This window comes from Xiphophorus couchianus, chromosome 23 (assembly GCF_001444195.1).
Source record: "Xiphophorus couchianus chromosome 23, X_couchianus-1.0, whole genome shotgun sequence".
In the NCBI taxonomy this organism is placed as follows: domain Eukaryota; kingdom Metazoa; phylum Chordata; class Actinopteri; order Cyprinodontiformes; family Poeciliidae; genus Xiphophorus; species Xiphophorus couchianus.
In genome coordinates, this window is record NC_040250.1 from 4,426,341 (window position 1) to 4,439,149 (window position 12,809).

A 12,809-nucleotide genomic window follows, 5' to 3' on the forward strand; every position below is an offset into this window, starting at 1 on the left:
CATTAATTAATTTTATTAAACTTTAAAAAAGTTTAATAAAAGACCTTTGCGTTTAATTTAACTGAGTACTCCAAACCCCAGAGAAAATTTCATTAGTGTCTTTATCAGAAAATCCTGCAACAACTTTTAAAGCATCTGACTCATTTTTAATTTCCTCAGTGTCTCAGAGAAACACAGCAGAGGGTAGCAATTTAATCTCTAGCCCTTCACAAATTGATGTTCTTGTTCGTAGCATTACTTTCTCATTGCATGTTGCATTAGGCAGTCTAACTCCCCTAAAAAAGAAGGTAGTTATTTATAGGAGACTAGCTCTCTGATTTAATTCAGATCTGGGTTCATTAAAACACCATGCTGGAGAGAAAATGTTGTTTTCCACATCAAGAGGAAACCCACTTAACCTGGAAACAGTCTGCTGTATAAAATATCCTTTATCCATTCCCTCCGAACATAATTGCTTCATTACAGCATTGGAGGTAACTAGATCTTGATCTGTGTTTGTACTGTTTTGATTTTTGAGTTGTTTTATTAAAAATGCTATCTTCCTCTAAACTTTTAACTTGTCAACCTTGTATAGGTTATCATTTTCTGTGTGATTGAACCCAAACTTTTCATGTGGACAGAGAGAAACAGAACATTGTTAAAGGTTATATAAATAAGGAGCAAAGGACTAACTGCTTTGCAGGTGTGTTGATTACCAATTCGAACCAGGTGCACTGAAAGGAACAAGCGAGCAGGTTTTCACAAAATAACACACTATAAAGTGAATCAAAGAGTACCAAATAACACAACTGGAACAAAACAAAATCCTGAGCATAATTGGCTGAAAGGAGCTTCCTTTGGTTTAGTATTGGAGTTAAAAGTGAGGAACTCCATTGCCTTGATGATCTCTGGGAAAATAGCACTCTTATAAAACAAACCATAAAGTTAAATGACTGGCAATCATTTTAAAGGGCAGAAAGCCTCAATCCAATGAGTCTTATTTAGATTACAGGAAAGATGAACTTTTGACTCTTTCAATGGAGCTGGTTTTTGTGGAAAACTGTTTAAATTGAAATTTTTTATGCTAATGAAGAATTGACTTTGCTGTGTTGTCAGAAAATAGAGCAGCTTCGGTTCTCTACAAACAGCTGAGAATGTTTCAAGATCAAAAATGGCCTCCAAAGACTGGTTGTGTCAGAATGTGTTTACAAAAGTACTCATTAATAAACTGTTAAAATATTAATAAATAGTTCTGTATGCACTGTATGAACTATTTATTAGTAAATAGTTTTGTATACTATTGTTTATTCTTGAAATTAAACAATAGTAAACATCTTTTCACATTGATGTAATTTGGAAGAATACATATAAAAACGTTTTTTATTTGTTTGATACATTTAATATTTGAGTACTCAACTTTTATATTGAAAGTTCTATTTATGTGGCTTTCTTGAGGCAAGAGGGCCATATAAATACTTTTGGCGGTCCAAATTTGGTGCCTGGGCCTTGAGTTTGACACATTTGACAGAAAGTGTGATTTGTTTCTCTAGATTTTATGAAAATGTAATAAAAAATGATGTGCTTATCAGTAGTGGTTCTGGACCGTTGTCCTCATCTAGACAGCAAATTTGAACCTTCAAACATGAAGTCTGAGAACCTGTTTTGTATAAATGACATATTTAGAAATGAAGTAAGATGCATTATTCCAAAAATTGGAAACATCAGCACAAAACAACAAATGGATGTTAAGGAATATTTATCGAAGCAGTTAAACATTATCCATCTTTACAAACTTTCTCTTGCTGCATTTAAACACATCTTCTCTCCATGCCTCATCCTAAGTAAATTAACTCAAACATAACTTCATGTTGATGTTTGCATCCAAAACCTCCTGAGAGCCGCTGGTCTTCTCTTGTAATCCGGTTAGCTCAGCATCTCCTGTGCAGAGGTAATCTACTTTGATCCTCGGCCCGCGACCAGAACACTGAATCTGTGTCAAAGCAGCCAGCGCCTGTGCTGCCCAATCTATGAACACACATGCACTGCTTGACTCATGTCCTACTTAACATCCAGGCAATAAGTGCTCTGATTACAGAAGCCACAAAATGTCAAATAACAAACCTGAATAAACATTTATGTCGCTCAAAGCCAGGAGGGGTTGTAATTATCCCTCTGTGATGTTATTTCACAGGAGTGCAGAAGTTCAGCAGCAGGCGTAATTTCATTGAAATTTAAACAGTTCCCTCCTTCTCCAGTTAGAGTTTTCCTTGAACTTGTCTGACCTGAACTCGACCTCTCTTACGTGTAAACAGACATTACGCAGCTGTTTCTAGAAATGATCAAGATGTTTGGTTCAATGTGCAAAAAACTTTGAACATCCTCATCCTGAATTAACGTTATTCTGCTACCTTGATTCTCTTTATAAGATCTAGAGCAAAAAATGACAAAATGGTGTCTTATTACAATTATTTTGCAGGGTTGCCCAAAGAGAGTTCTGGGGGTCATTTGTGGTGCTCAGGACAATTTTGGGTGAGCGTAAACCACAGTTCTAAAATTTTGTATATTTGTTTTGCCAGCTCAGGTCGTGGATGAATACACAAATTTAAACAAAATGGTTAGAATTATTTTTTTTTTCAAATGAGAGGCCGCCCTGCGACAGACTGGCGACCTGTCCAGGGTGAACCCCGCCTCCCGCCCGGAACGTAGCTGGAGATAGGCACCAGCAACCCTCCCGACCCCATTAGGGACAAGGGTGAACAGAAAATGGATGGATGGATGAATGAGAGGCCTTTGAAATATATATATATATATATATATATATATATAGAGAGAGAGAGAGAGAGAGAGAGAGAGAGAGAGAGAGAGAGAATTCCCAACATGGAGAAGTTTTCATCTTTTGCCAACCATGTTTTTGCTTTTGCCGCTGCTATCTATTTCGGTGCCCTACGCATAAATGATTTGTGGTGCTCCACACCTTCGCATGCTGTACTTTTTTGATGTAAAACCTAAAAATACCAAAATGGTCTGAATTCAAAAAAAGGCAAGTTAAATTATTTTGGATTCACATACTGCGGTGCATAGTAAATTATCTTTGAAGCAGAACAAATTAAACAACTGGAACAATTTACTTTTGTATTACTTATGTCTGTTAACATGCTTCACACATTTTCATTTAACTGTTGTTGTTGTTACAAGTAATTATCATGATTCAGTCTGACTTTTTTGGTGCCCCCTCCACCTCCTTGTCTTACAAGCAGTGTATTATGCGCGTGGGCACACCTATTTATAAAACGTGGCTAAATAAAGCAAGAGTGAACCAAATGTTGTACTTGTTGCTGAAATTAGCCACATTAAACAAATCTAGACAAAGATAGTCAAGTCGAAAAATTAGAGAGGTTGTAAGCTGTGTTTATTTTATTTTTTCACCAGCCAAACCTGAAAGACCCTGTTTATGTTTTGGATCTACAATGATTTACAGATCCATTTGCCACAGAAACCAGACTACTTTCCTTGTGTTTAGTTTATTGTTGTACATAAAAAATTAAACAATAGTAGTTCTTGCAATTTTACAAAATAGAAAACAAGAACAATTGTTTGGCCATAGAATACTTTCAACTTGACATTTTTGACTGCCATGACAAAACGTTCAGAGACTACTGCTTTACTTGGACTTTAACTGGAACTGTGTGCCAGGCCTTTTGCCTTTGCCTTTGCCTTCTCAGTTTGAAGACCTCTGGAAGATTTACAGAGATTTTACAAAAGGTAGTGGTCAAAGATCCAAAGAATGATCTCTGAGCACAAATGAGTAGGATTTAGATTTCTGCTTTACTTTATGGGAAATTACCTTAAATTTCTGCTTAACTTTAGATTGCAGTGACATTCAGTTCTTATTTTGCTACTATGTTCTGTTTTTGACAAAGTCACTGTTGGATGTTAGTCTTATTCATAAGGAGATCTCATCTCCTTATGAACATTTCATGTAAAGGGGTGTGCTTTATCCAGCTCCAAAGAGCTCCCTGAATTATCCCAGATAATTCAGGTTAACATATTTGACTAATATGTGAACCACTTCTTTGTCAATTTTTTTTTCATCTGAAACACAGAAACCTAAATGTAGTAATCACTTTGTTAAACATACACAGTGCTTTTACACAGTGTAAATGCACTGTGTAATTGTTGCTTTTGTCTTTAATATAGGAAATTGTAAATCTACATAAAAGGAATCAAATACATGAAAAATAATTTTGAAATTTATTTCAGTACACAAAAAAACTAACAAAAAATTTATTAACTGTTATAAAGAAAGGAAGCCACCTTAAAACTGCTTTTTGCCTCTGAAATTATTATTATTATTATTATGCATGCTCTCTCTTTCATGCTTTTATGTTACAGTTTTCACCTGCAGTTCTATTCAGTTGTTATTGCTGTACTTTTAAAGACTTGTACTGTTTATACGAGGCTGATAGAAGAAGAGACATGAATAATAATAATAAGTAGTGATACATGTTTTAACATTATGCAGGTCCTCGTTTTATGATGCTGAAACGAATAATCGTCATCAGCGTCTCTTACCTACTTTGATTTGGTAGTACCACAATATGACCACTAGATGGTGGTGCATACTCATATTTGTAAGCCTACTAACAACGTTTGACATAAAGTTGTAAAATAAATATCAGATGACCAATATTAAGACATAAAACTACACTCCTGTTTTTATGTTAGAGTAGACAATTTAAACTACTATATTTATTTACCAGTCAATGTATGTAGACTGCAAATTAATGACCACAACCTGACTTTTGCATTTGTAATCTGCTACAACTTTTGGCACTTAAGGGGTATTTTTCTTTACCTTTTACTTAACTTCTTGTAATAATAAATAACATTCTAGATACTTATTATAAGACTTTAAATGTTGAAACTAAACAACATAAAGCGTGAGATTGACATTGTATTTTTTACAATGTAAGGCATGTAATGTATCCAAATAACCTTTGTATCTTTTTTTTTTTTTTTAAAGATCTTCATTTTGAACACCCCTCTTAAATCTGAATGTGTATAAAATATTGTCTTTCTTCTGGAAATTAATCCAGTTTTAAAACAAGCAATTATTAATAATTAAGATCTCCAGGGGATATTGCTACCTGTATGTTTGATTGACACCTTCCACCACCAGCTGAGCTGCCATAAGGAGGGCCGGCAGAGGGCGGGCAGACAGAAGACAGGACATCCAATGGGATCAGTGATGGGAGGGAATTTGTTCCACTCCAGCTTTGTTCTAACTTACTGGGACTCCTGAGCGCAATATGACTGGAGCACCGTTATTCCCCGGGACTGTGCGCGTATGCTCAGCGCGCCCTAACTTTTTATAAACTTCTTTATGCATCTCCAAGGATCTGGCAACTTTTTTTCTGGCTTTTTCTAGCAGCGCAAAAAAAAAAAAAAAACAACAAAAAACCCCTCAAAAAACAAAAGGCAATCAGAGAAACTGAAATGAAACTTTCCTGATCTGCTGGAATAATTTTCCTCCATCCAGAGGATTTTGTTGCAGCTGGATGAAATAACACTTGTGGAGTACTTCTGGGACACTTCAGTGCGGATAGAGGGGAAGAGTTGCTGCTGCTTTTCTCATTGAATTTTGGCTGTAGACACTTTGTGGAATACAATGCTGTGGAGGCTCTAACTTCTGTAAAGTTGATGTATCATCGGTATGGACTCTGTCTGAGAAAGGTGGACAGGTTGACTGACCATGGCGCTCACAGTTAGAGGCTTTGGCCGGTTTCATTTTGTTCTGCTGATGCTGTGGACTCTGCCGCGGAGCTGCGAGTCCAGTCAAGTCCGCCAAGAGTTCCGTGTCCTGGAGGAGCAGCCTGTCGGAACCTATGTGGGCACGATAGAGACCAAGCCCAGCTTCATGTACCGTTTCAGCGAAAACCACAAACTTTTCGCGATTAACGGCACCACGGGAGTCATTTCCACATCATCGGTGATTGACAGAGAAGTTTTGCAAAGTGATGTAATTAACGTAGTGGTGCTGTCCAGCCAGCCGACCTACCCCACGGAGGTCCGGATCGTGGTTTTGGATATTAATGACAACTCTCCGGTGTTTCCAGACGCGTCCATAGTGGTGTCCTTTAAGGAGGACGCCAGCAGCGGGAGACAAGTGATCCTGGACACTGCCACGGATTCTGACATTGGAAGCAACGGAGTGGATCACACCACTTACAGGATAGTGAAGGGGAACGAGCAGAGGAGATTCAGTCTGGATGTTACAGTCAATCCCAGCGGGGAGGGGGCATTCCTGCATCTCGTTTTAACCGCTGGTCTGGACAGAGAGGTTACCCCCTTCTACCAGCTCCTGATCGAAGTGGAGGACAAAGGAGAGCCGAAAAAGTTTGGCTACCTGCAAGTAAACGTCACTATTCAGGATATAAATGACAATCCCCCTGTTTTTGATCTAGATCAGTACCAAGCCAGTGTGTTCGAGGATGCAGCTGTAGGTTCGAACATCCTGCAGATCACAGCATCAGATCAGGATGAGGCAGCCAATGCTGAAATCAGGTACTTTTTAGATGAGGGGACGCCTTTTCAAATTGATCCTAAATTAGGTACTATTGTTATAAAGGAGGGATTGGATTATGAGATTAAGAAAGAGTACTCACTGACCATTCATGCTGTAGACAATGGTGTTCCCTCTCTGTCAGGCCGGACAGAAGCCACAATAAAACTTTTAGATGTGAATGATAATGACCCCGTTGTGAAGTTCAGATATTTTCCCACCACTTCTAAATTTGCCTCTGTTGATGAAAATGCACAGATAGGCACCGTTGTAGCTCTGCTCACAGTTTCAGACTCAGACTCATCCACAGCTAATGGCAACATATCTGTTTCAATCTTAGGAGGCAATGAGCAGAGACACTTTGAAGTGCATACATCTTCTGTGCCCAATCTAAGTTTGATTAAAGTTGCGAGTGTGTTAGACAGAGAGAGGATTTCCTCATATAATCTGACTGTTTCTGTTTCAGATAATGGCAAACCTATGGCCAGGTCCTCCTTTGCTAGTCTGGTTATTTTTGTGAATGATATTAATGATCACCCCCCAATATTTCAGGAAACACTGTACAGAGTAGATATCAGTGAAGGAACCCCAAAAGGCAGCTACATTAAAGGGGTTTCTGCAACAGATGGTGATTCTGGGCAGAACGCCAACCTGAGATACTCTCTGGTGTCTGGAAACACTTTGGGCTGGTTCTCCATCAGTGAAAACAGTGGCCTGGTTACCAGTGCCACTTTGCTGGATAGAGAAATTGCATCTGAAATTGTGCTCAACATTAGTGCCAAAGACCAGGGGCTGCAGCCCAAGATTTCCTACACTAAACTGATAGTTAACATCACGGATGTGAATGACCAAGTGCCTACCTTTACTCAGAGCACATATCATGTTTCTCTGGTGGAGCATGCTCCTGCTGGCACTGAGCTGGTGCTGCTGTCTGCCTCAGACGACGATCTCGGGGCCAATGGAACTATCCGTTTTTCATTTGATGCAGAGACCCCTGCCAGCATCCAGGAGCTGTTTCGTCTGGATTCCGTGTCGGGCCAATTAAGCACAGGCGTGGAGCTGGACAGGGAGCATCAGGCCTCATATTTGCTCCATATCCGTGCAGAAGACGGAGGCAGCCCCCCACTGCACTCTGTAGGAAATGTCAACATCACCATTTGGGATATCAATGACAACAGACCCGTGTTCTACCCTGTTCAGTATTTTGCCAATGTGAAAGAAAATGAACCCTCAGGTTCTTATGTGACCACTGTTTCAGCCACAGACCGTGATTTGGGAAGAAATGGAACTGTCAAATACATAATTACAGCAGGAGACACTTCCAAATTCCGTATTAACAGCAATACAGGGAAAATCACAACCCTAGTACCCCTGGATAGAGAGGAAAAAACTGCCTACCAGCTGCAGGTGACAGCAGCAGATGGGGGAGGCGTGCGCTCACACACCCAGGCCATTGTGACTGTAACTGTTATAGACACACAGGATAATCCACCTGTCTTCAATCAGAGGGTGTACAGCTTTGTCATGTTTGAAAATGTAGCACTTGGGACAGTCATAGGCACCGTGTCGGCCACCACGCTGGACCTAAACACAAACATTTCCTATCTGATCACCTCAGGTGATCAAAGGGGGCTTTTTTCTGTGAACAATGCAGGCCAGATCACAGCATCCAGTCAGATAGACAGAGAGGAGCAAGAATTTTATCAGCTTAAAATTGTAGCCAGAGCCGGCGAGATCACAGGAGAGGCATTTGTAAACATAATTGTGAAGGACTTAAATGATAACGCTCCTCATTTTATTCACAATATGGAGCATGTGAGCGCTGTGGAAAACTGGAGTACAGGACATGCAATATTCCAGGCAAAAGCATCGGATCCTGACGAAGGTCCCAATGGCATGGTGATCTACAGCCTGAAAGAGAACCCAAAAGGCCTGTTTCACATCCATGAGCGGCATGGTCTGATCACACTGACTGGCCCGCTGGAGGTCACAACAAGCTCTTACGAGATCGAAGTCATAGCTGCAGACATGGGGGTTCCCCGGCTAACCTCCAGCCTAATCCTGATCGTCAGCGTTTATGATGTCAATGACAACTCACCTGTGTTTGATCAGCTTTCATACGAAGTCATCATTCTAGAGTCCGAACCTGTCAACAGCCGGTTCTTTAAAGTGCAGGCCACTGACAAAGACTCTGGTCTCAACGGGGAGATTATGTATGACATCACCAGTGGCAACATGGGTGATGTGTTTGGGATTTTTCCAGATGGACAGTTATACATCAAAACAGAGTTGGACAGAGAGATTCAGGACAGATATAACTTGGTGCTTGAAGCCAAAGACAGGGCTGTGGAACCACTGAGCGCCTCAGTAAACGTCACTGTGATCCTGGATGACGTGAACGATAACCGTCCTCTCTTTAATAGTACTAATTATGTGTTTCATTTTGAGGAGGAGCAGACGAGAGGATCAGTTGTTGGGTATGTTTTTGCTGAGGATAAGGACTTTGGCCCTAACAGTGAGGTCAGATACACATTTGAAATCCCGCAGCCCAATTTTGAGCTGAACACTATCACTGGGGAGCTTACCAGCACGCTGCAGCTGGACCGTGAATCACTGATGAGGCAAAGGGGTGCTGCTGTGTTTAGCTTCATTGTCGTCTCATCAGATCAGGGTCTCCCCAAACCCCTCAGAGATCAGGCCAAGGTACAGGTTTACATTCAAGATATCAATGACAACCCTCCAAAATTCACCAAAGATGTTTATCAGGCCTCCATCTCTGAGTCAGCTCAAAACATGACTCAGCTGCTGCGGGTTTCTGCCTCAGATGTGGATGAGAACAAAAATGGACTTGTTCATTATCACATTATTGAGGGCAATGAGGAACATCAGTTCATGATAGATGGCAGCTCTGGACAGGTGACTTTAGTTGGAAAGCTGGACTATGAAACCACTTCTTCTTACTCACTTAAAATTATAGCTGCTGATGCTGGAACGGTGCCATTGTCTTCCTCTTGTCTGCTGAGCATTAGCATTCTGGATGAAAATGATAACTCCCCATCCTTCCCTAAATCCTCCCTGTCTGTGGATGTGCTAGAAAACATGAGGATAGGAGAGCTTGTGGCGTCTGTGACTGCCACGGATGCAGATTCGGGTCAGAATGCAGACATAACATACAGCATCACAGCCACAAACAACCACGGCACTTTCAGTATTAGCCCCAACACTGGCAGCATCTTTCTAATTAAAAAGTTGGACTTTGAAACACAATCACTTTACAAACTCAACATAACTGCAAAGGACAACGGTAGACCTCCTCGCTCCTCATCCATACCCGTGGTCATTCATATCCGGGATTTTAATGACAATCCTCCTATATTTGCCCCTGGAGACATTTTCAAATCTATCCCTGAAAATCTTCCTCTCTCAGCCTCGGTCATGACCATTATAGCTCATGACACGGATGCAGACATAAACGGGCAGCTACAGTACTCCATTGTTCAGCAGATTCCTCGAGGGAGCCACTTCAACATCGACCCAAGCTCTGGGCTCATTTACACCAATAAGGAAATTGACAGGGAGTTTTCCAACCTGTTTGAGCTGACCATCAAAGCCACAGATCAGGCAGTTCCAGCTGAATTCCGACGATTCGCATTAAAAAATGTCACAATATGGGTCACAGACCTGAATGACAATGTTCCTACTTTTGTATCCCAGAATGCTCTTGTGGCTGAGCCCAACATTGTTATTGGCTCCATCCTGACAACAGTGATGGCCCTTGACCCTGATGATGGGGAAAATGGGGAAGTGGAGTATGAACTTTTGGAAGGGGATGCAGACACCTTTATAATGGACAGGTACAGCGGGGATATTCGCCTGGCTTCCCAGCTGGTCCCATCTCGACTCATGTACACCCTGGCAGTGTCAGCAACAGACCACGGCACCGACCGTAAGACCTCCAGAACTGAGTTGACAATCATCCTTCAAGGGATAGATGGACCCGTTTTCTCTCAGTCCAAATACATAACCATCCTTAAAGAAGGCCAGCCGCCAGGAACAAATGTCATCTCCCTGGATGCCTCAAGTCCAAGGGGCTCTTCATCAAAAGTGGAGTATTTCATTGTGGCAGTACGGAGTGGAGGAAAAGCCGTTGGACGCCTTTTCACCATTGGACGCCACACTGGAGTGATACAGACTGCTGCGGAGCTGGACAGGGAACAAGGGTCCGACCTGTACCTGGTGGACGTGTACGCCATTGAGACAGATGCCAGCCAGCCCAGAACACAGCGTGCTGAGGTAAGAACATTGCTGACTGTTTTACTCTTTGAAAGCACCTAACAGGGAGCTTAAATTTAGCAAAGGATGGCTTGTTTGATCTACTTGGCAGGAGAAGGACATGAACGCAGTTATTTGACATCAACACAATATGATTAATAAATTCCAAAGTACTTGTATAATAAACTGGCATTCTAATGGAGATCAGTAAAGCAGGCTTTTATTTTGCTATCGTAGCCCTGATAAAAAGGCAGTCTTGCACGTCTGCTTTACAAGCTCCTTTGTTACTTTTACGTCACCAACATATTCTTATCAGTGGTTATATGATGTGCTTTCATATAATATATGTTGTAGAAATGAAAAAGAGTTATTCATGTGGTCTTGCCGTGCAGGTATGCAATACCAGAGCCTGGATTTCTCTGTGTTTGAGCTGCCTGAGGGTGTTTTGGCACTGGGGTGGTCCTGGGGTACCTTTATTCCACCAGGAACTGCTCCACTGTCAATAAGTGACCATTAAAATTGGCTGATCTCTACAGACTTTATAAAAAGATGTTGAGGTCTAAGAGAAATTTAAGTTGCCCTGTGAGTTTTCACAATGTGATGCATTGTTTTCATTTTTTGATATGTAATGAAAGAACTTTAGGCCTGATTCGGTTGGCTGATGGCTTGCTGCCAGTAAAATCAAAACCAAATGTGATTTTTAAAAAATTACTTTATCAACCATTAACCAGACCTCATACACCTTGCTATGACAAGCTTCAATCAAAAAACAACAAAAAGACGCAAGCTGCTTCTTTTCTTGGAGATGTGTTTGTGTTAGTTTTAAATTTCAGAGACAAACTGTGATATTATGTTAGCAGATGTAACTGTAACAGTTTGTGAATGTCATATTGAAATATCAGATGTTCTCTCATTTTTCTTCCAATTGAGATAGCAATCTGCTTCTCTGCTTACAAGGTTGTTGAGTTAAATATAGAATAAAGAGCTTCACTTTTCCATGATCAAATCTTACACTTTGGTTTGGTTTCAGTCTAGGCTTAAATTGTGTCATTTTAAAAATCCATTTGCTGGAAAGCATTATTAGTGCCCTATAAAGTACTATACAAACAAACTTTAGTGTGTTTTATTGGGATTTCATGTGATAAGCCACGTAACAAAAAAGTGGAACATAGCTGTAAGTGGATATTTAATATTTTAAAAAATTAAAATCTGAAAAGTGTGGCATGCATTTGTATTTAGCCTCCTTAGCTTTTGAGTTAATACTATGAATAACACCTGCAAGTCATTTGTGTGTTTGTGACATAAGTCAAGCTTAGTCAGGTTAGGAGTGCATCTGTGAACATTCATTATTAAGTCATGACCCAAGTCCTCTGTTGGATATAGGTCTGGACTTTGACTGAGCCTTTGTAGCATATAAATCTGCTTTGATGTAAATAACTCATTTGTAACTGTTCCTGCATGTTTAGGGTCATTATCTTCTCTCATCGTAAGTCAGATGCTGCCTCTAAGAAGTTTTATTTCAAGTTTCCCCTTTAGTTAGCTTCATCTATCTTCCTATTAACTCTGACCACATTTCTTGTCCCTCTATCAAATAAGCCAAATATTTAAGTTGCACAACTCATAGCTGTTCTGTCGACAGATTTTCTCACCTGAGCTGTGCATATGTGCAGCACCACCAGAGTTGCCATTTACCTCTTGGATGCTTGTATGATGAATGCTCTCTTTGCATGCCTATCAGTTTGCACACCAGAGGAATCCATTTCCTTATTAGGTTACATCAGCGTAAAACGTGACAGAAAACAAATATACCCCACACTTTTCAAATTGTTATTTGTGAAAATTTTAGAATTCATGTGTCATTGTCCTCCTACTTTCAAATTATGGATTACTTTATTGATTTATTGCATGAAGTTAGATGTTTGTTATAGAGTAATAAAAGGGGATGAGTTCATATGAACATGGTTTAGTTTTGCATTGGAGTGAGCTCAACATCCAG

The 12,809-nt window shown here is 40.4% G+C and overlaps 1 protein-coding gene across 1 annotated transcript in view; it reads left to right on the plus strand.

The window, feature by feature from the left end:
• Positions 1–5,731: 5,731 nt before the first annotated feature.
• Positions 5,732–12,809, plus strand: part of fat4 (FAT atypical cadherin 4) — a 123,940-nt gene continuing 116,862 nt past the window's right edge. The window contains exon 1 of the mRNA XM_028008565.1: positions 5,732–10,834. Coding sequence (XP_027864366.1) covers positions 5,732–10,834 — 5,103 coding nt within the window. The remainder of the gene's footprint in view (positions 10,835–12,809) is intronic.